The sequence below is a fragment of the Micrasema longulum genome, unplaced genomic scaffold, assembly GCF_059751315.1.
Source record: "Micrasema longulum isolate JH-2025_06_02 unplaced genomic scaffold, ASM5975131v1 h1tg001135l, whole genome shotgun sequence".
Taxonomy (NCBI): Eukaryota; Metazoa; Arthropoda; class Insecta; order Trichoptera; family Brachycentridae; genus Micrasema; species Micrasema longulum.
The window spans coordinates 313,225-336,118 of NW_028278323.1; the positions used below are offsets into that span (position 1 = coordinate 313,225).

At 31.1% G+C, this 22,894-nt stretch overlaps 1 protein-coding gene across 1 annotated transcript in view; it reads left to right on the top strand.

Moving 5' to 3' along the window:
• The first annotated feature begins 4,288 nt into the window (after positions 1-4,288).
• The window catches only part of LOC148276863 (protein takeout-like), a 28,804-nt gene continuing 10,198 nt past the window's right edge, over positions 4,289-22,894 (top strand). Inside the window, exons 1-4 of the mRNA XM_088233635.1 lie at positions 4,289-4,489; positions 15,043-15,134; positions 21,625-21,773; positions 22,680-22,813. Coding sequence (XP_088089761.1) covers positions 4,429-4,489; positions 15,043-15,134; positions 21,625-21,773; positions 22,680-22,813 — 436 coding nt within the window. The 5' untranslated portion in view covers positions 4,289-4,428. The remainder of the gene's footprint in view (positions 4,490-15,042; positions 15,135-21,624; positions 21,774-22,679; positions 22,814-22,894) is intronic.

A 22,894-nucleotide genomic window follows, 5' to 3' on the forward strand; every position in this document is an offset into this window, starting at 1 on the left:
ACAAGTAAAACCACATTAGAGCCATTAATGAAAGCACAAAAAGCCTTACTTAGAGTAGCCAACAAAGAGCCTTACCAATACTCTACAGACAGACTTTTTACAGAATTCCCAGTACTAGACATAAGACAAATATACATAAATACAATTTTAAGACGTTTCCATCAAAATCCTGACAGACATAATGACGGACAACAAATTTACGACACTAGGCAAAGACAAAAGACAATACTTCTGCCCCCAAAGAAAAAAAAAATTACGGATACTTTTCTGCTATACAACTTTTTAAGCAAGGACATATTGGCGAACAAAATGAAAAACAATATTTTCAAAGCTAGAGTACATAAACGGATTGCTAAAAAGACTAGACAGGCAGCTGAGGAATATGTTTCATATATAAGAATATAATTTTAGTTTCTTGAAAATCCTTTTTCGTTTTATTGATGTAGGTATGTTTTAATCTTTTATTTTTTTTTTTTTCTTTTGAATTTTTACACAATTGATGTGAAATTATGTACAATTATGTATAAATTAATAATACACTGACACTCCGGAACGTGCTTGTGGGCCAGTGGAGTGGCTATATCCATAAATAAAAAAATGTATGTATTGAATGTACCTACCTATTGTATAAAATTTTTTGCTAACTATGTATTTGTATTTTATATTGGATTAAATAAATAAATTAATAAATAAAAATATTTATAATATATAATAATAAGAATAATGTTTGGATAATTTATATAGCGCCATTTTTGTGAAAATCACCTATATATATCTTTATCTATATCTATATATATATCTATATCTAAATCCATATATTTATCCATAATTTAAAGTGGTTACTTTCCCAAATTAAAAACAAATACAACAAAACATCATTGTACTTGTTCGTAGACAAAAGACTGGATTTCACCCCCTCGAGAGTGATTATGATTAACAAATTACAACAGGGATGGAGAATACCTTAAATAAGGGAATATTGAAGTCTAGGCATTTACAGGGCTTATGACCTGTCATTGGCTGGTTTAAGTGGCCACTTTAAACACTGTGTAACATTTACCATTTGGCCTATGTTTGAACATCCATATTTCTTCAATTCTTCCATTTGTTGATTTGTATATATATATAAATACATAAAAAAAACAAAATCCCTCTATAAACACGAATATTATTATATTAGAGCGGTAGAAACGTTATTATTATTTATGTATGTACACCAACCATTTTGTAATTTTATATTTATTGTTTCAAGATTTCTTTCCAGAAATGTTTTTTTTTTTTATTCAAGCCTAATGATGCAGCTTTACGATGAAGTTGGCTGTGATATTGCCCGATGTAAAAAGGCTTTGTTTTGATGTTTGTATAGTAAAGCGTATATTTCGATGTTTTGTTTTATTATTGAATATAGTAAAAACTGTTATTTGGTTACATGGTTAATAAATTAAATTTAAAATTTATAGACTATGTTTGAATTTTTGTCACAATTATATTTATGTGCTATTTTTTTATTTATTTATTATTTATTTTATCAAGAAAAGTTAATCATTTGTTTTTACATTTTTTTTTACAAATACTTGTTATAATTTTTGGTGTTATAATATTATTCTTTCCCTCACTAAGCATCCAAAAATTACACATGGTCTGAACGGGGGGACCAAACGACCCCAGCGCCTACTTGTTAATGGCGCCATGAGAATAAAACGTTGGAAGTGTTTATGACCGTGCAATAATTTATTCATGTTTTCGCGTACACATATTTTACTCATTCGTGTATTTTATTCATTTTTGATAGTTTTCTGGATGTACATAAAGTGAAATTGACCCTTGTATTATTTACTTCTTTTTTTGTTTAAAAAAATAATAAAAAAACAACCATTTCCAAATTTAAAAACAAAAACAGATGCTTCTTTCTATTAATTTCACGATTACAAAAAATTTAGGTACGGCGAATAGCTTTAATAATACTTGAGTTATCAAAATAAAATCGGTCTATGGGGGATTTGAATCCCCCACCTCAGTCCAGCTAGGTTATTTTGCATTGATTATTGATTATTTTATTTCGCATATTTGATTTTGTTCGTAACTACCTAAATGTGTTTAATTATTTTCTAAATTTTCAAAATTGTTTTGCTCCACAATAAATTAAGAGGCACAATTACAGTGATGTATAACACCCAGCTTTGAGAAAAATCCCATCAAATAGTTATACTGTCACAGGGGATCGAACCCGGAACCTTCCGTGCATGAGTCACTACAACTTAACCCCTACAGCATGTAGGTCCCAATTTATATTTTATTATTTATAGTGTTATTCTTTTTTTGTATTATTATTTTTTATGCCACTATTGTATCACATATAATGATTTATTGTAAGTTATGTTAGTTAAGTAATGCTTTTTTTTTTTATTAAGCCGTAATAAATTAGTTAATTTGTAAATTAATTATTCAATTTAGGCACATGTAAAATAAAATACGAGTAAAATGCATTCCACTTTTATAAAGATATTTTTTTTTAAAATGCGGTCGTACATTATAAAATTCGATGCTTTTGCTAGTGTCAAGTTAAAGCAGACTTAAAAAGGAATTTAAAATTGTCATCAGACCGATGTTTGCTTGTTTTTATTGATTATCTTTAATGTGTTTATGGCAATAATAATAAAAATGAATCAAGGGTATTGCTGAACCGACATTAATTTATGAAAATCGGATTTCTAAGTAAAAATCATAAAATTGCTGACTCTTTGGCCTGAAAACACATAAAATTAGAGTCGGCACTAAATTGCTTGTTTACGTAAAAACATTTTGAAGGGCAGTATGGAGAAACAATTATAATATATATAAAAATAAAAAAATATTGGATAATAAACAAAAACAATCAAACCATCACACCGTTTCCCGTTAGGGTAAACAGAGAGACATTACAGACCTAGCTTCGTCCATATACATACTTCTTATGCGTGCATAACGATTATTCCAACTTTTGACGTGTCCATCTTTAAGTGTTTGTTAAATTTGGTTATTCCACGTCTTTCAAAGTCTTCCTCGTTTTCTGCATACATCAACATTGGCGTCGTAAATGCCTTTAGCCGTTACATCGTCCGAGATTCTTACTGGATGTTGAAAATAAAATATTAAAATAAAGAATAATTTAAAAATACTAAAGGCAATCATGAAGTTTCGCATATATTAATTAAATTGTGTATATTTTATGTATTTATGTATGTGTATGCGAATGGGTATATGTATGTATGTATGTGTATGTATGTGTATTTGTATATATGTATTTACATAAACGTATATTTATATATATACATATTTATATAAATATATATACATATATATACATGTGTGTTTGTATGTATATGTATGTGTGTATAGTGTGTATGTATATGTATGTGTATGTATCAATATGTGTATTCTAAAGTTTTTAATTTTATTTGTCAGTTCTTTGTTTTAACTTGTAAATGGTTATTATGTATTAAAACTTTTTGCCCTTTAATAATAAGGAATATTTTTATTTTTTGTTTTTTTTTTATTTCCTTTTTTGATTACTATAAAATATAAAAAAATACCATATAATCTTTTACAGAATATTTTCTTTTCTCTTTCTTATGTTACACAAAAATATAATAACTGTCTTTTTATTATAGGAGCAAAAATTCACAAAAATTTCTTGTAAACCCACGAACAGGCCATGCCTTTGTGGGATTTTTTTTGTTTACTATTTTTACTTTTAATATGTAGTTCATTGCTATGTATTAATCCTTTATTTTTTTTAATATTCTGTTTTACCTCTTATGTAAATTGTAAAAAAAAACAAAAAAGTTTTTTTAAATTTTTTGTAAAAATTAAAAAAAAAAAACTTAATTGCCTAGCTTGGAACGGGCTATGTACCCTTGTTAGCTGGGCGAAGTGTACAAAAAAATGTATGTAATATGATAATATGTATAAATAAAATATATATTATAAAAAAATATATTTAAAAAATTGCTTACCTACAGTCAAATAATACCTTTTTCCCATAGGACTGAACTTCCTCATCAAGAAAAAAAAAAAAAAAAAAAAAAAAAAAAAACATTTTTTGGATTTATTTGATGCAACCAGCGGGAATCATGATGACAGGTTCACAGTTAGACGTCTAACCAACTGCGCCATGGCGTCTGTTTCCATTTCTGTTTATGTTTACGTTATTTCAGACACAACGCGTTCCTTAACCAGCCGATCGGAGTCTTTACATGTTGAAATTTACGTGCAACGCGGGTAGACTACAATCTTATCTTGTACTTGCTGGCAGTACTAGTGAGCGAGCCTTCGCAGGAGCCAGCCGATTAGCTCAGTCAAAGGGCAGATTCGTTCCAGTGTCACGCAAGTGTCAGGCGAGTGCCTCCATCGAGTCTTAGAGTCAAGTCGACAAGTTCAACTAAAAAAATGGCGAGCTTCCTTGTGATATTATGTGTAACATTATTTATAGGAATCAATGCCGAAATACGTAAGTGCAAAATCATTTAATATTTAGTAAATCGACGGTCCTTATGCATACTGTCCAATCTGCATTTGGCGAGGTTAACAGGAGAGCAAAAATAAAGTTTGATATGTTTCAAGAAGCTGTCGGATACTGTAGAATTGCCAATTGTCAATTGTTTTTCAATTGATACATGTTTGACAATTCTGCAGTATCTGATAGCTTCTTAAAAAAACATCAAGCTTCAGTTTTGCTCTCCTGTAAACATCGCAAAATGCAGTTTCAATCGTATGGAAAGCGTCGAAATGTTACTAAGTAATTGTGTATTAATTTATTGATATACCCGACCAGTGGGCATTATGAGAACAGAATCCATCAAATATGTAATAGAGAAAAAAAACATAATAGAATAAAGAAAATGTACAAGAATTTAAGATCATTGACAAAGAGACAGAGATAAATTGGACTTGGTAGGAATGGAAGCAAGAAGGAGATAATTATGAAAAAACTAACTTTTAAACCATAATATTTTTTTTAACATATTAAGTACTTACAATAGCTCCATTTTCGTAATACAATACTTTAAGGGTGCCTAACAAACTTATTATATGCATAATTATTTTAATTTCTATTAGGAATGACTTACAATAGCTCATCTAAGATCCTAATAAACCATGGCCCGAAGAGCCGATTAACTGAGGCCAGTTGAGTCGATTTAATAAGGCCAATAAGACAGAACCGATGAGGCCCGTATGGTCGATTAAATGAGGCCATAAGGGCCAAATTTGCTATCTTGTAACTTTTAAAAATAATGTATCAGTAGGCTGACTGTTAAGATTTTAAAATACAGATTCTTCACTATTCAATTTTGATCGCTTACCAACCTAACAATTTTAGGTAGATATTTAAAATAATTGTTTATTTTATGTGGTTTTCGTAACATTATTTTGACTGACACATTATTTGTTAGATATTTCGCTTGCTCCGAACAAAAAAATTGTGATGCCCAAAGAGGCGATAATTCTATGTTTTCGAGAACCTAATCTAACGGGCCCCGAAGGACTCTAGACCTAATTTTCCGCTCTGGTTGACCGTTCTTTAACTTCACTAAAATCAACAGATGGAAGAATCGAAGAAATGTGGATGTTCAAACATAGGAAAAAAGGTGAATGTTAAACGGTGAGTAAAGTGGCCACTTAAACCAGCCAATGACAGTTCATATGCCCTGTAAATGATTAGACCTTCATATTCTCTATCTGATCTAAAATGTTATCCATCTCTGATGTAATTTGTTATATATTATTATATAGTGCTATACATATGCTAGTACTACTAACCTCGTACTGAGTAACCCCTATTATATACGAATTAGATAATAATATTGTGATCCTTCATACTTTTAACCGCATTTTATAATTTACCACAAATACCTGTCAACAATTAAATCTTAATAACTACCTCAGTGTTCAATATAAATAAAGTTTTATTTTGCATCAAAAAACATTGGCTGTGTAAAAGATGTTTAAGAACTAATAATATAACGTTAGCTTTCGAAATAATTTATGGTGTTTTTTCTTTTCTTTTTGATTTACATTAGATTACTGTTCATTTTATGTTCGAGAATATTTTTTAACTTACTGTGATGCTACTTGTGAAAACCTGTAATTGGCTTATTTGTAATTATTTTTTTTTTTTAAATAAGTCAAATATAGCTGTTGGTTATCCAAATAACTAAAATATAGGATTTGTCCGAAGATTGTATCGTTTGGCATATGAACGAGTCGCAAAATATTATTAAAAAAATACTACTTAAATTAATATTTAAAACGCAAACATTGTGATTTGTCACTTCAAATATTAACTTCGTATTTTGTGTGTGTAATATCACTAAAATCAATTTAAAATGCCAATTGATTTCAAAACACGACTGTTCCTTTATCAAGGCATCAAATAAACTTATTTTAATCCATGATATTTATGTATTTTAAAGCCGGTTGGCAAATAACCACCTGTGTAGCGATAAATACGTAATGTGGTAGGTTACTAAAAAATAATTTTGTGATGAATTAACTATACATTTAAATGAGTATTACAAACAAATGAATATTGTCGTTCTCACAAAAGTGAATAGAAGAAGAGGCAAATCTTTTTTTTAAAATACTATTACTTTTATCATTTACGAAAAACACAAAACGAGGGAGGGGGGGTGATATGATGTTTTTTAATTGTAATTTTTAAAAAAAAACAAATAATTGAAAGTTCTGTAATAAAAAAATAATTCAAGTTAAATTAAATCTAAACAAGGAAGAAACTAAACATATACTCGCTATTTATAGACCACAGAATAAAAATTATTTTTCAATCAAAAAAGAATCATTGATATTAAAGTTACCAAGAAAAGATAATTTTATTTTATGTGGAGATATAAACATTAATAATAATGAAGAAAACGATAGTAATACCTATTTAGGAAATTCAACCCAATATGGGTTGATAAATTGCATTAATAATTGCACAAGAGAATAAATATCCGGAGGAAACTTAACTAAATCATGCATTGATCATGTATTTATCAGGTGGGAAGGAAAATCTTTTACATTTCAGCATGAAACTGATAGACTCTAAAGCTAGGGTCTCCTAGGACAGCGGTGCCCGTATCTTAACGGCCGTAGTGAACGGTGATGCGGTGGACAGCCGTCGGAACGGTGACTAGAGAGTGGTTTCCTAGGAAATCGGTGTTAATAAATGTTATAAAAACCGTTTTCCTAGGAAACCACTCTCTAGTCACCGTTACAACGGCTATCCACCGCATCACCGTTCACTACGGCCGTTAAAGCTAGGGTTTCCTAGGACAGCGGTTCCCGTATTTTAACGGCCGTAGTGAACGGTGATGCGCTGGATAACCGTCGTAACGGTGACTAGAGAGTGGTTTCCTAAGAAAACGGTGTTATCAACACCATTTAACACCGTTTCCCTAGAAAACCACTCTCTAGTCGACGTTACAACGGCTATCCACCGCATCACCGTTCACTACGGCCGTTAAGATACGGGCACCGCTGTCCTAGGAAACCCTAGCTTTAAGCACTAAACTTCTATGGAAGCAGAACAACAGACTTTATTTTACTATGACTGTTTCACAAGCTTCCAGCCGAGGTAAAGAACTCGACCCGTTTCGAGCAAAGAAGCAGACGATTAAAGGACTTCCTTATCGAAAATAAAAACTTTAAGTGTAAAAGTGTGTGAACCATATTTCTCCCTTTTTATAAATTTGCGGTATTACTTTTTACATTTTCAATACTTGTAGTTAACGATCTAGATATTGTTATTTTTTTAATAAATTTATATAAATAAAATAAAAATTATAAAACAAAGTTGAAGGTAAATAACAATATAATATACATAAACAATACATAAAAGAGTTGTGTTTACATTATTTAAAAAATAGAATCGTTTTTGATACTAGATATGCAGTGCCATAAAACCACTTGAAATATCATAAAAGCGACAACAACATTTTTGTTTGTTTTGTTGACCCTCCTAAGAACAAACGTGCGAATTCAGATAAGTTTATAAAGTGGTTTAAAGTAGTGTTTTTCAACCCGTGGGTCGTGATCCTCGGGGGAGTTGCAAAGCCATGCTTGGGGGGTCGTAGTGGCAAGCAAGTAAAATGCAAGCGTTTCGGGTCATTCGTTATCTTAAAAACATTTTTTTTAAATAAATAAATCATGTAAAGTATTTCACAAAGTATAATACGAATGAATTACATTTCTAGGAGATACTATAACTTAATTCAGGACTTAAATTTATATTACCATTTTTTTAAAGCTCATATTCTGAACAGCAAAGAACCAAAGTTAAAATATTTTCAACTGAATAATAATATTTTTTTAATTTATTGCAACAGAGGGGGAAAACCTTTTTCAGAATGGAATATAGAAGTCTAGGCATTTACAGGGCTTATGACCTGTTATTGGCTGATTTAAGTGGCCACTTTACACACTGAGTAACAATGTCATTTTAGTGCGTAGATATGTCTATCGTGACGCACGCTTACCCTTGTTTCATATCTATATACCTACCCAAAACTTGAAGGTGGGGGGTCGGTAGTGTATCTTCGTAATCGCTAGGGAGAGTTTACCTTCAACTACACCGTCAAGGTGAAGGTATGACATCTTTATTTCCCATCATAATCGAGGCCCTGACGGGTTGCCAGTTGTTTTTTTACTTGCAAAGGGGTTGCGTATTCAACAAGGTTGAAAAACACTGGTTTAAAGGAATTAAATGTGCAATTTAATAATTTACATAAATTAGCCGTGATTTTACCATCTGAATTATAAAAATAGGGTAATTCGTATGACGGGACTAAAATTCTATTTGTTTACGAAAAAGGCTTGTTTGGATGGGTCGCTAGTTTTCAATAGGATATGCAATAGCATGTAATTTGTTTCTAAAGCCTAAAATCTGTGTGTGTCATATCGACAGATAGTTTTTGATCTCTGGATATTGTGTTGTTGCATAAAAAACTTTAAAAACATATCATTATTTTATGAACTACAATATTTTTTTACCGCTCATTGCGATATATTAAATGGAACGATTTTTTTTTTTTTTTAATAAATTTCATAAAAAGTACATGTTTTTACTTTTACACATCTAGTAAATGTTATCACTGTAACTCTCAAAAAAAAACTAACTCTTGTGCTTGGAGAGTGACTTACACTGTTTTAGTTGTTTATGTATAAGAGTTTACATCATTTTAAATACGAGTACATGAGAAAGAAAAATAAAAACATAGGATATATAAAGAAAAAACATAAAACAATAATACATTCATATTAATTAAAATTTAATGTTGTTTTTACACGTGTTCAAAAAAGTTCTTTAGATTAACTTTGAATTTATTTATTGATATATTATTTGTAATAGTTTTTAGTTCATTGGAAAGATTATTATAATTTTTTACACCTTTGAAGACAATGCTATTTTGACCATGACTTGTATGGAATTTAGGAATTTTAATATTATGTTGGTATTTGAGTGACTTATTCACCTCAAATTCTTTTATTTTTTCTTCTTTATAAATTTGTATAATAGAATTTATTTTATAAAGAGTGTCTACTGTATCAACCTTAAATACTTTATATGGACTTTCCGTATTGAATGTATTATTTCTTGTGGAACATTGCCTCATATTGAACTATTTTTTTTATTTTTGTTAAAAACTGCCTTTTTGCTAATAACAGCTGAATAAATATTATTTCTGTTTCTTTTCCACATCCGTTCCTAAGTGGAGCATGTGGACATCACCATTTGCCTCCATGAGAACCTATCGCCAGCCAGCACTCTCGCCTTCTCCCACATCAATCTAGCGGCCCTAAGTTCCGCCGAATAAAGTCGAAAGATCGTCATCGACAACCTTCCGGACGGCGTGAACCCGCAGGTTTAAAGAATAAGCAACTTGGATTTAGGTTCACCTGAGGCATGCGCAACACATGTCCAAGCCAGGTCCACCACCGCATCTTCAAGACGCTCGTTATAGGAGGCTGCTGCGTCCGTTCTCGGACTTCAATGTTAGTTATAAAATCAAACCACCTTTTACTTAATATTCTTCTTAAGCACTTACTCTCAAAACTTAGAAGTTTGGTATTTTGAGCTTTGGTAAGGTGTTTAAAGCCAATCAACAGCCTTAAAATCTACTTTAATTTACAAAACGTATAATTAACAAAAGGTATAAATTTGGAATAATCTAGGCGGAAATGGCAAGTGTGACATCGCGAGTCAGGAGAGACAACACCGCTTGCTTCTCAAATGCCTGTTCTTGCTGTAGGAACACATCGACAGTACCGTTTAGAGAGATTTTGTTCGCTGTTCTGAGGATCCTTGGCAGAGGGGAAAATAATCCGATGTTAGTTTTATAATTTTCCACAGCAAAGACAGGATTGGTACGCATGTTACGGCGAGGTACATTAAGGTTTATCTGATCAAGGATATCATAGGCATCTAAACAATTAGATATTAATTTGTGCAAGAATATCAAACCGAAATGAAATATAAACATAAATACGTAGTGTATAAAACTGTTTGAACAATTTTTAATTATCTCAGTATATTAAGTATGTTTTGTATATTCTCACATGTAATTTTTTTTTTAGTAAATTGTTAAGCGTCGTCGGCACCCCAGTGAGGTCACATTATTTTTATTATTAATCATTGTTTACTATGTGAAAAAAAAAAATTGTTACGCTTCAATAAAAAAAATAATGGACATGTGCAATAGTAGGTATACTGATATTCAATATGTAAAGGATGCAATACCCTCCATTGCAGTTTCTAATATTTGTACCTTATACTCACACTACACCGAAGTTACAAGTATCCACACACTTCATAAACAGGATGACCACGTTTATAATAAAGCACTTAAAATTATTAAATATTTGTGATTGGAAAGTGTGAGAAGGAAAGTTCCAAATTTAGTACTGCTTTTTTAAGATATTGAAGAATGTTTTAGATAGTTCGTACCTCTTAAATTTTAAAATGAGGAAGTTTAGTGCAATGGAAAATTGGATATATATTTTTTTCGTATGCGTGGTAAAAATTAGAGCGTTTTCTTAAGAATTTACTTTTCATTTATTTGATTTACAACTCAGGAGCACAACTAATTATCTTTAATTAGTAGACAATGCTGGATTCCACACCCTTGATAATTATCACCATATTTTAAGTATTAATCGATTGAACGTTTTAAAAATATTCTTAATTAAACTAACTTATATATGAAGTAAAAAAAAAGAATTTTTAGTCATTGCCAGGTGAATGAAATAATTCGGCCAAATGAATAAATGTTTCAGCTATTTTTCTTTACAAAAGTCAACAGATAAAAATTTGAAAAAACATGGGTATGGGTAAAATGCTGAAGCGCGTAAAATTATCATTAAAGCCAGTTAACGATATTTTATAAGCCTTATCTAAATACCTTAATTTTCCTTGGTCAAAAACGTTTTACCACTCTCGCAATAAATGTCAATGTTGAATGTCTATTTGATTTATTTTGTATTTTTTTCTAGTCCCAGTTTTAGCCCATAGTAGTATGGTCAGCCTGAGTAGGAGCTAATGTCTAGAATCTGTTTCAAGGCAGACAAGTGCATAGCAGGAAAGTATATATTAAAGTATTGCAATTTGCAATGCGTCCGTTGCACTTTGATTTCAATTTGAAATGCATACTGCATATCCATGGCATTATGGTCAAGTTGGCAGTGAAACTGCTGTTCTGGTCAGTCTCAACAGAGATGTAGAACCTTTTTGAGAAAGGAAAATAGAAGTTTAGATATAAGTCTTAGAACCTGTTATTGACTGGTTTACGTGATCACTTTACACACCGTGTAATATGAACTATTTTGCCCGTGTCTGATGTCTAATACAAATTATTATTTTATGTCTTCCAAATATGTTTTTTTTAATTGAGAGATTTGTCTGAAAGAGCTAAGTAATTGAGTTTATTTTATTCAATTTAAAATTGGGGTATACAGAGCTTTTTATGTTATCTGTGCCCAGGCGGACGTAGAATACAGTTCTGTGTGTGAAATAGATTCAGAAGCTCAAACGAGTGTTTTCGACTAGACGGTTGCTTTTAAGTAAATCCTGAATTAAAAAATCCCTGAATAAGGAAATCAAGTGGAGATAAGTGGTAGGGGTTGACGTATTCACCTGCCATTCATAAGGTTCTGGGTTCGATTCCTGGAAGGGTGTGCGTAAATGATTAATTTTAAAGATTTTTTGAACTGCAGAAAATAGTTACTCTTTGACTCACGTCTGAAGCGTAAAACTGATCACCTTACCTTCATGTGACGATGATTAAACTAAGCTAAATATGGTTTGCTTAGGATGATGATGACGAATATAAATATTTTTATATTTCCAAGCGAAACGTCATTAAGAGAATTTTTCGAGATGACCCCTCATCAACAGAAGAAGTTTAAAAATTTGAAAATTGTTTTCAGGCGTTGCCTAGTATGTGAAGTAATTCTATCAAATACATCTCTTCACAACAATAAAGGTTTCACCTCTTTAACTTCACCAAAATAAATAAATAAATAAAATCAACAGATGGAAGAATTGGTGATAAATGGATAATCAAACATTGGCAAAATTGTAAACGTTATACGGTGTGTAAAGTGGCCACTTAAACCAGCATATGACAGATCATAAGCCCTGTAAATACCTAGACTTCCATATTCCCTCCTCTTAAATGCTCTCCATCTATGTTGTATTTTGTTAATCTTAAGGACTCCTTAGGGGATAAAATTAAGTATTTTGTCTACAAATGTTTGGACAAACTCAAAATATTGTAATAAAACCAACTGGTTCTAGAAGAAATTTGAAAATTGTTTTCAGGCGTTGCCTAGTATGTGAAGTAATTCTATCGAATGAATCTCTTCACAACAATAAAGGTTTCAGCCCTTTAACTTCACCGAAATCAACAGATATGAGAATTAAAGAAATATGGATGTTCAAACATAGGCAAAGTAGTGAATGTTACACAGTGTCTGAAATGGCCACTTAAACCAGCCAATGACAGGTCAAAAGCCCTTGACTATGCGGATGCATGTTGTGCTAACTCTGAATAACTTGAAAAGTTAGAACGATTGCAGACTGTTTGTATATGATATATCTCTGATCTTCACAAATTCGACCACATAAAGAATCCTTTCAATACCCTTTCATCGCTCTTATTTTCTTGCTTCCTCTTTTATAGTAGTAGCTGCTCGATTGTAGAATAATCTACCTACTAATGTTAGAGGCCCCTTCTTTATATACATTTAAGTCAAGATTAAAATGTCTCTTTCTCTCTCTCCTCTCTTCATAGTATTGTTTCAATTTTTTTAATATTTTTATTTCTTTATCTTTGTTTATAATTTTTAGATTAAATTGTAAGATTCAATATGTCGATGTACTTGTAATTTTCTCAAACTGAACGGTTTGGGTAGGTAGGAAGAAATTGCCTTATGGCAATATGCCCGCCCTTTTATGTATATAAATTGTTTATGTATATAAAGTGTAAGTAAATAATAAAAAAATAAATAAGCCCCGTAGATGCCTAGACTTCCATATTCCCTTCTCTAAAATGTTCTCCATCTCTGTCGTAATTTGTTAAATTTATATTCGCTTATAAAATGACGTAATATTTGAAAACATAACACATAAAAAAAAACACAATACCAAAACAATCCTCCATTCGTTCCAGAGTTCCGTTATAGGCAGAGAGAATAGAACACCATATCATTATATCATTCTGTCTTTTGCATACAGACCTTGTTTCCTCTACATTCGTACAAGGGTGGGCAATTGGTTTATTTAAAAGAAGTAGCGGTAACACTTACCGTTTCAGAAATTAAGCTGTTATATACGGTTTCCAAAAATCAATTTAGAGCAGCGTTGGGAAAAAATCAGGTGCAAAAACCAAATGCAGCTTACTTTAATCATCGTTACATAAAGGTAAGATGATCAGTCTTACGATGCAGATTTCAGTCTAGAAACAGTGAAGTTCTGCAGCTCAAAAAGCTTTGAAATCCATAATTTATCTCCCTGCCAGGAATCATTTTTTTTCATTTATTTTTGCACCACAACGGGCCAGGAGGCCCAATTACAGGGGTAAATTGTATCACAGAACACCCAGGCTTGAGAAAAATCACATTTTTAATTTTTGTGTTCTCACCGGGAATCGAACCCGGAACCTTCCGTGTGTGAGTTAAGCGTCTTGACCACTACACTACGGAGGCCAGAATCGAACCCAGAACCTTAAGAAATGTTTGTAAACGTGTCAACCGCAACACAATGAAGCGGACTTATTTTCACTCGATTTTCTTGTCAAGACCTTTCACATAGAGCAGCCAAAGAGTCAAAATCGTTCGTCCAAGGTTCTGGTTTAATTTCACGCACAAAACTGTGTCCTTCATCCAGCCTGTTAAATACATGTTTTTACTATCCAAGCCAACCGTATTTCAAAAGTACTTTCGAAACGACCCAAATTTTTACCGGACACGGAGCTATGAGAAGTTACCTATATAGGTTTAAATTAAGGAATGATGACTATTGTCCATGCGATGATATTTCTTCACAGAGTATCGAACATCTGTTATTTCAGTGTACATTTTTCAGTTTGCAACGCCATAATCTTGAAGCAGAATGCAGGAAAGATGGAATATCCTTAACGGATATCCACACTGTAGTTAAAAGTAGTTATTACGCGCCATTGTTCTTGAACTTTGCAACAATGGTGATTGGACTCATAAAGGTAATAAACCAAAATCAGTGATCGAACATCCCATTTCCAAAACAAACAAAAACGATTTTTCCGAGTACTTTAGCCGTGTACATGACACGTAAGGCTACTAATTACAGGGGTCCAAATATGTATTTAAAATAAAGAAAAACGTTTTTCCCATGAACAAAAATTATCCGTATATTTTAGGTGAACTCGAGAGTTTTGACTGTATTCGTATGAGCCTCCCCATCCTATAAGTACCGCGAATTCCATTTTTTAGAAATTATTTTTATTTACTTTTTTTTTTATTTTTCAGCTGACTACATAAAGATTTGCCATAGAACAGACCCGAAAGTAGACCAATGCATCCTTAATTCAATAGAAGAATTGAAGCCAAAATTAAAGACGGTAATTAGACTTTTTTAATTTATGCACTCATTGTTTGTTTTCTTTTTGCTGTCTTTCCTTCAGTATACTAATTCCTCATTTCCGATTAATTTAAATATTTTGATTTTTCGTTTAACTTTTTGATAATGTCGAACCGTTATTTTGTTGCATTATCGATTACTAAAATTTATATTTTAAACATCATATCAAAAAAATTATAACAATTATTACTAAACTTGTCTTGTAAAACCAGATTTCAGGTGAAATATTATTACAAATCTACAATTCTTTTTTCAAAGTTTTTCACAAATATCTCAGTAACTCCTTCAATGGAGATTTCTAAGTTTGCTGCTAGTATCCTCATATGTCATAATAAATAATCACAAAACGAATAACAAATTCATAAATTTGACATACCTTTTTTACATTCAACCGTTTTAACGTCAAGACATATATTATGTAAAAAGGACTTTAATATCATCAATCAATTAATTTATTATTATTCACTGTTAATTGCCATGTTTTTTATTAATTTAATTTCTTACTTTATAAACCATATCTCAATTATAATTTCAATTTTACAACGCTATGAGTATGTCCCAATGCTTGCAGACTGGCTGGATTTTCTCCCTGGGGAGTTGTTTATATTTGAATTTATTGCAACAGAGAGGGAAAACATTTTTGAGAAGGGAATATGGGAGTCTAGCTATTTATAGGGCTTATGACCTGTCATCGGGTGGCTTAAGTGGCCAATTTACACACTGTGTATCATTCACCATTCTGCCCATGTTTGAACATCCACATTTCCTCAACTCTTTCATCTGTTGACTTTCGTAAAGTAAAAGAGCTGAAACCTTTATCAGGTGGGTGAGATTCATCCGGCTGAACCAATTCACCTCCTAGGCAATGCCTGAAAACAATTTTCCAATTTTGTATACTTCTTCTTTTACCAGGTAGTAATTCAACAATGTTTTGAGTATGTATTATCTATTTTTAACTTGAATTTTTACAAAAAATATACCTTAGCGTCATGGCGTAATTTGACGTAGTATTGTTTGTTTAATTTACAAATACATTTTTACAAAATGATACAAACAAAAATATTCAAAAAAGTTTTTTTATTGAAACGAAATACTGCAGCAAAAAAGAAACAAACCCTTGTGCTCAGTTTTTAATTTTACTAACACTATTTTTATCAATTGTGATGATTTTAAATTGATAACGAATTCAAATGATAATTAACTAAATATTAAATCAATCGTCATTCAATCGATAAAATTACAGTCACGTGTCTAATAATATAACACCACAGATTGATAACTCGATTTATGATTTCCTTATAAACAATTTAATGACAGTATAATATATTAATTCCCTTAATATTGGTTTATAATCAATACGAAGGTTAACTACATGCTTCAATAACTATAACTTATTATGTAATATATTTAAATTGTTTGTTAGAATTAAAATATCCTGTTTTTAATTCCTTGTTATTAAGTTTACTTACTTGACTAACTCCTAACTGGGTAAACCTGTAATGAGACGTTATAATTTAATTTAATAATGGAAAATTACAACAAAAAATTGTGCGCTAAGTGTATGATTATAATTAATTATAAAATTAATTTAAGCTAAACTAAAGAAACGGATAGCACCCGACGGAATAAGGATGGTATTCGCATCCCTATTCTAGAACTATGCAGGGCGTAACTTTTATTTATTTAGACAAAAAACAAAATGGACATAAAAATATGCAGCATAGACAAACATGGGCAGTAAAATAATGGTTAACAATACATTTACCATCAAACGTAACGTTAAAAAAACGAAACTCTTTACATGCATTTAATTACTAGGTGCGCAACTAAGTTTCCAAGTTTTACACATATATGGCACTAGCGGCACGTATAGTGAACATACATCTCAGAAGTTATTGTTTTTTTCATGGGTTAAACATCTGTCAACAATAATTAGTCGTCATACCAAACCCATTTCGCAAGAAAAATATTTATTTTACCAACGAAGATGTCGAATTTTGTGCCAAATAAACCGCATTTGCGGAAAGCTTTGCTTTTCTGCTTTAACTTTTTAAAAAGTACAGCTGAAGCACGTCGATTAAGTTATTCTTTACAATGAGGAACTTCAGCCCTACGGGAAATTGGATACAAAAAATGTTTTCTTACGCGGGGTAAAAATTACAGCATTAAATTGTACGGCAAAGTTTCTTGAAAATGTACAGAAAAAATAATAAAAAACATTTTGATAAAAACGCACTACTTTAAATGACGTCACTGATTCATGTGAATCGACCTATGATCTGAGAGCTATGGAAGATTTCCGGTATGCTTGTCGCTTCTGGACCAATGGAAGGAACTGAATGAGAATAAGCGGAAATGAACCTCTGACGTTACACGCGGAGTTATTTCAGAAATGCAAAACTTTGAAAAATCGTAGCGCCGATAATACGATACATAAAAATAAAAAATAAAAAAATTGACTTAGTTTAACAGTCTATTAACAAATTTAAATTTTTTTTAAAACCACTGAACTTCCTCATTAAATACGCTTATACATAAAATAATATGTTCAATATATAATGACACAACATACATTAATGTTTTACTAGGGCTGGCTAGGCTGGCTGGCTGGTTTTGCGTGAAATTGTAGCGCGTTTTAAATTATTTGTAGTAGGTAAGTCAGGATATAAAAAAATGAAGGTTAGGCCACTTTTGCGCTGACGGCCTCATTTTAAAATGTAAAAGATACAATTATATTATAGATACAAACCATAACGTCCAATTACAGACTTCCATATAATATTGTTATTGTAAATGTAATAGATATTATTTAAAATATATCTACTTTTGAATATTGGTCACACAGTTGCTTATTATAATTGTTATTATTGTTTTTTTTTACTTTGCAAAACTTTTTAATATATCCTTTCTAACTAATTTCACATATTGTTTCTGTATATTCTGTGTTTATTCTTTAGTATGTTAGCATGTATTATATTTTTATTTTTTGTAAATGCCTTTAGGGCGTTCATAAACAAAATAAATAAATAAATAATATAGGCTGCGGATTCAAGGCGCAACATTATAACTTGTTTTTTTTTTTTATTTAATTTTTAAAGTTAAAGATATGTTATGAATATCAATTCAATTCAATTTATTATTGGATATATTGAGGGTTATATTTACAAATGAATTTTAAAAAGATTTAGTGGAACATGTAGAAATTTTAAATAGAGATTGGTTTCTGGTCTGCGTTACTGGGACTCTAAAATTGATAAGTGATAGAATCTTAGGGCAATCTAGCATGCTATTTGAAGTTTTTTACATAAATATGACGTCAGCCATGTTTCTGCGAGTTTGGAGAGTTTGGAGTTTAGATAAGTTTGTAGATTAATCTGGACCTGTATTCTGAATCAACCGCCTAAAATTTTGATTGTATAGATTCAATTCAGTTAGTGTATTTTTTGTATTCAGGGCTCCAAGCGGGAGATGAGAGTTCTAATTGACTTCGAACATATGTAAAGTAAAGAATTCTAAGAAAGCGCGCATGATTGAATACGGAAGAGTAAATCTAACATTTATCAAACATTCGAACACACTTACCCGTGAGCACAGAATTATAATATACCAGAAGGCGCGTAAAATCATGTTTGAAAAAGTCTGACATCCCGCCTGCGCGCATGCGTGAAGTGGCCGCGTAATGTTACCAGATTGCTAACAATATATTGTCATAACACAAATATAAGATAATTTTGTGTACTGTTATGTTTTCCTTTACCAAAAAATATATTTTACTGACTAGACCATAAAAAAAGTACTTAAACTAGGGAAACGTAAAAAAGATCATTAAATAATCATTTAGTAAATAAATACCGTTAAATATTATACTAGGGTTTATATAAAGCCAGGTAAAAAAATGGACGACCCTAGCAATACTAACAAAATGTCTACCTTGTTTTATTTAACAATTTGACAGACGGTAAAATAATCGAATTCTTAAATAATTTTATTTGTGAATTTGCTACTTACACGTGAAATGTAATCCCGTCGTATTTTGACACTTACAAACGACACAATACGGCATAATTCAATTTAAATCGGCAGTTGCGTACTAAGCGATGTCTACAGAATAACTAATGGGCAAAACGTAAAACGACTCATTTATTTATTTATGCTTTATTAAGTTAGTTCATGACATCTTGAGAACTAATATAAACTTTTAATAAGATTGTATTTTTTTTATCAAAATTTCTGAATAATTTTGCTGAATTACTCTAAAAGAAACAAAATCACGAATAATGGTCATCAAATATAAATCACGAATCCCAGCGTACCTTGATCATTTTTGTTTCATGAAGGTAAGATTATCAGTCTTACCCTGTAGGTGCCAGTCTTACGACTACGAAATATTTTAGTGTGAAAACACTTTTTTCAGTAAATATTTCATATCAACTATGTCGGGAATCGAACCCGAGACCTCTTGCATGGTACGCAAACGTTCTGACCATTACTCCGCGAGGCGGACAGATTGTTAGGACAGACAAGAGGCATAATTCAATCATATTGTTTTTATGAATATTGAACATAATGAAAGATGTTTTCAAAATATGATGATTTTATTTATTCATAAACAAAACACTTGAGCAATGTGAGTTTATCTTTGTAGGCAAATTTTAAATGAAAATAGGATAACATTCATTCGATGTGTATCAGTTAAATTTAAAAAATAAAATCCTTTTTTTTTCTTCATAATACGGTTTTGAAATTTAACATACTTAAAAAAAAAAAAAACAATTTATATCATTTCGTCATTTGAATTTTAACAAAAAGGTTTCTAACTTTTTACTAAGCTCTTTATTGTACCATTTTTAATATAATTTACAAGTTTTAAGCAAATATATTATTTTCATACTTACGCACCCATACAAACGCACCCTCTCCCTCTTTCATTCCCACACGCACATGTATCCACTCCCTCATTCATTCACGCATACACACATTCACATACACATGAATACAAACGTCACACAAATAAAATTACTAAACTTCTTTTCTTATATATTATGTGTCATTATATTTACAGTGGATTTTTGTAATTGGCTTTAGTATTGTTAAGATTTTTCTAATTATTTTGTTTATGTAATAGCTGTAAAAATCCCAAATAAAATGAAATAAATAAATAAATAAATAACAGTATATATAAGAAAAACCACCACGCTTAAGAAATATAATATCTAAAATGAAAAATACAGGCGCCGTGGCACATTTGGTTAGACGGCCAACTGTGAAACCGGCGTCGCGGGTCGGATTCCCGCTAGTTGCAAGAAAAAAATCCAAGAAAGATTTTTCTCTCAATTGGTCTGGATGTTGTTGTATATTTTTCATTACCTCCTTCCATATCCCATCTATCCCACCAGCTGAAAAACCTCTAAATAGAGGCATAGCAGGTAATTTCTCTAAAAATAAAAATAAATTGCTACAAAAAAATCTAACAAATACCAAAATGCGGAATAGTTAATGATACAATGTAGTGTGTGAAGTGATCACTTAATCCAGCCGATGACAGATCATAAGTTATAGAAATGCCTAGACTTCAATATTCTCAAAAGCTTCAGTCGAGGTTTATTTATTTATTTATTTATTTATTAACGGACATTGTCCATGTATACAATTTATAAGGTTTAAATATTACAATAAAAGAGTAGTTTAAAACATTTAAAGAAAAAAGAAAGAAGCATTGACAAACATAAGGGACATCGAGACAAGATCTGGACTATTTATTTAGTGCTCGTTTAAATCGTTGTAAACTTAAACCAAAAAAGTCCAGATCCTGTCTTGAGTTAACAATACGACAAAGGCGGGTCATTGGAGAATTTAGGCCATAGTTTGTTCTATGCTGATCGATGAACAGTACTTCATTGTTTCTCAATCTACGAGTCGGAATATTGAATTTTACTTGTCCCAGTAATGATGGAACATCGATTATACCATTTAGTATGCCGAACATATATATGGAGTCAATATTAGTTCTACGTTTTTGTAGACTAGAAATATTTAACATTGACTCTATTTCAGCATAAGAATAATTATCTCTCTCTAGTCCAAGCATCCACGCTATTTTTCGAAGCAAGCGATGTTGGACTGATTCAATGTGATTTATGCGATTGACATAGAATGGAGACCAGACCACTGAGGCATATTCAAGAAGAGGGCGAACAGTTGAGCAATAAAGAGTTTTGATTGTACGGACATTAGTAAAATCAGAGGATATTCTGTTAATGAAGCCAAGTAATTTCAGTGATTTATTTACTGTATTATCTATATGCTCGTTGTATGTCAGTTTATAGTCCAAAACAACTCCTAAATCTCTGATGGACTTGACTACATCAATTTTGGAGTTTTCTAATAGGTACTCGAAGGAAAAGGAGGTTGACAAAATCATCAAATATATTTTTAAACAATATTAAAGGTAATTTGAATATTATTTCCAGGGTATCCCCGAGTTGAACGTACCTCCCATGGAGCCCTTAAATATGAAAGAAATAGTACTATCTAGGGGGCCAAAGGGGGCCCTGCTTGAAGCTACAATGTCTAATATTAAAGTTTGGGGTCCCAGTAACTTCTTTGTTACAGAACTGAAGTAAGTATTTATTTCGATTAACGTTTACTGTAAACTATTTAGCGTATTCAAGATTTTAAGGTTCATTAATTTTAAGTTAAATCATTGAAGAGCTGGACTATTAATGTATAGTGGAAAATTAAAAAGTGTCTAATTTCGTTGAACTCTTGAATTTTATGCATTTCTATGTGAGAGAGCGTGGCACGAAACTAACTAATATTGCCATCTCAGTAAATTCGCACAGTAAAAACTACGATTAGTACCTTCTTACTCTTCCACAGCTCTACACAAAAAAAACGGAAATAATGTAGATTTATTTCATTTATCGCCTTGAAAATTGAAATCTAATTTTGCAAAATACATTTATTAACTACGTATGAGTTATTAACCTTTTAAAAGAATACAAGGTAATACATTGCCCTTGTCGCTGCAAAACTTTTTATTTTGATCTTCTGTTATTTTTTCTTGTATTTTTTCCTATATAATAAAGTTATGTGTTTTAATGTTTATGATTTTTTTTTTCTGTTTGCCAGTAAAAATTTTCGTTCTATTTGTGTTTTTTGTGATATATAAGTGTTTTGTATTTTGTTTTTATGATTTCATTTTTTTATACTAGGTACTAAAGTATAAAGGCATAAGCCGTTGAAGTAATGAATAAATAAACATATTTCTTGATGAAACAGCGTTTTTTTATTATTTTTAAATAGAAGATATTTTATCAATTTTCTTGTAATAATTTCAGTTTATTTAAGTGCCATGTAGAGAAAAATCTTTCAATAATTTTGGATTCTGGGAAGAGATGCATTCTTATTATTATTTGTTCTTAGAATACGAACATGAAACAATTGTAATTGTGTAAATGCCTATTGGGAAAATATATAAAAAACGATAAATGAATGAACAAAAATACATGAACGTGTATTTCAGATCTGACTTGAATAGGAACCGATTTGACTTCCGGTTCGTCCTTCCTCATCTGCACTTTGAAGGGAACTATAAGATGGACATGCAGATCCTGTTATTTACACTTCACGGAAAGGGTGACATCAGAGGAAATTTCAGTAAGTACTGACGAAGCGCTGAAGATGATTATTGAGAAGGTCGAAAGTGCTTTTCGGAGTCTCATTCTTTGCGAGACCTCT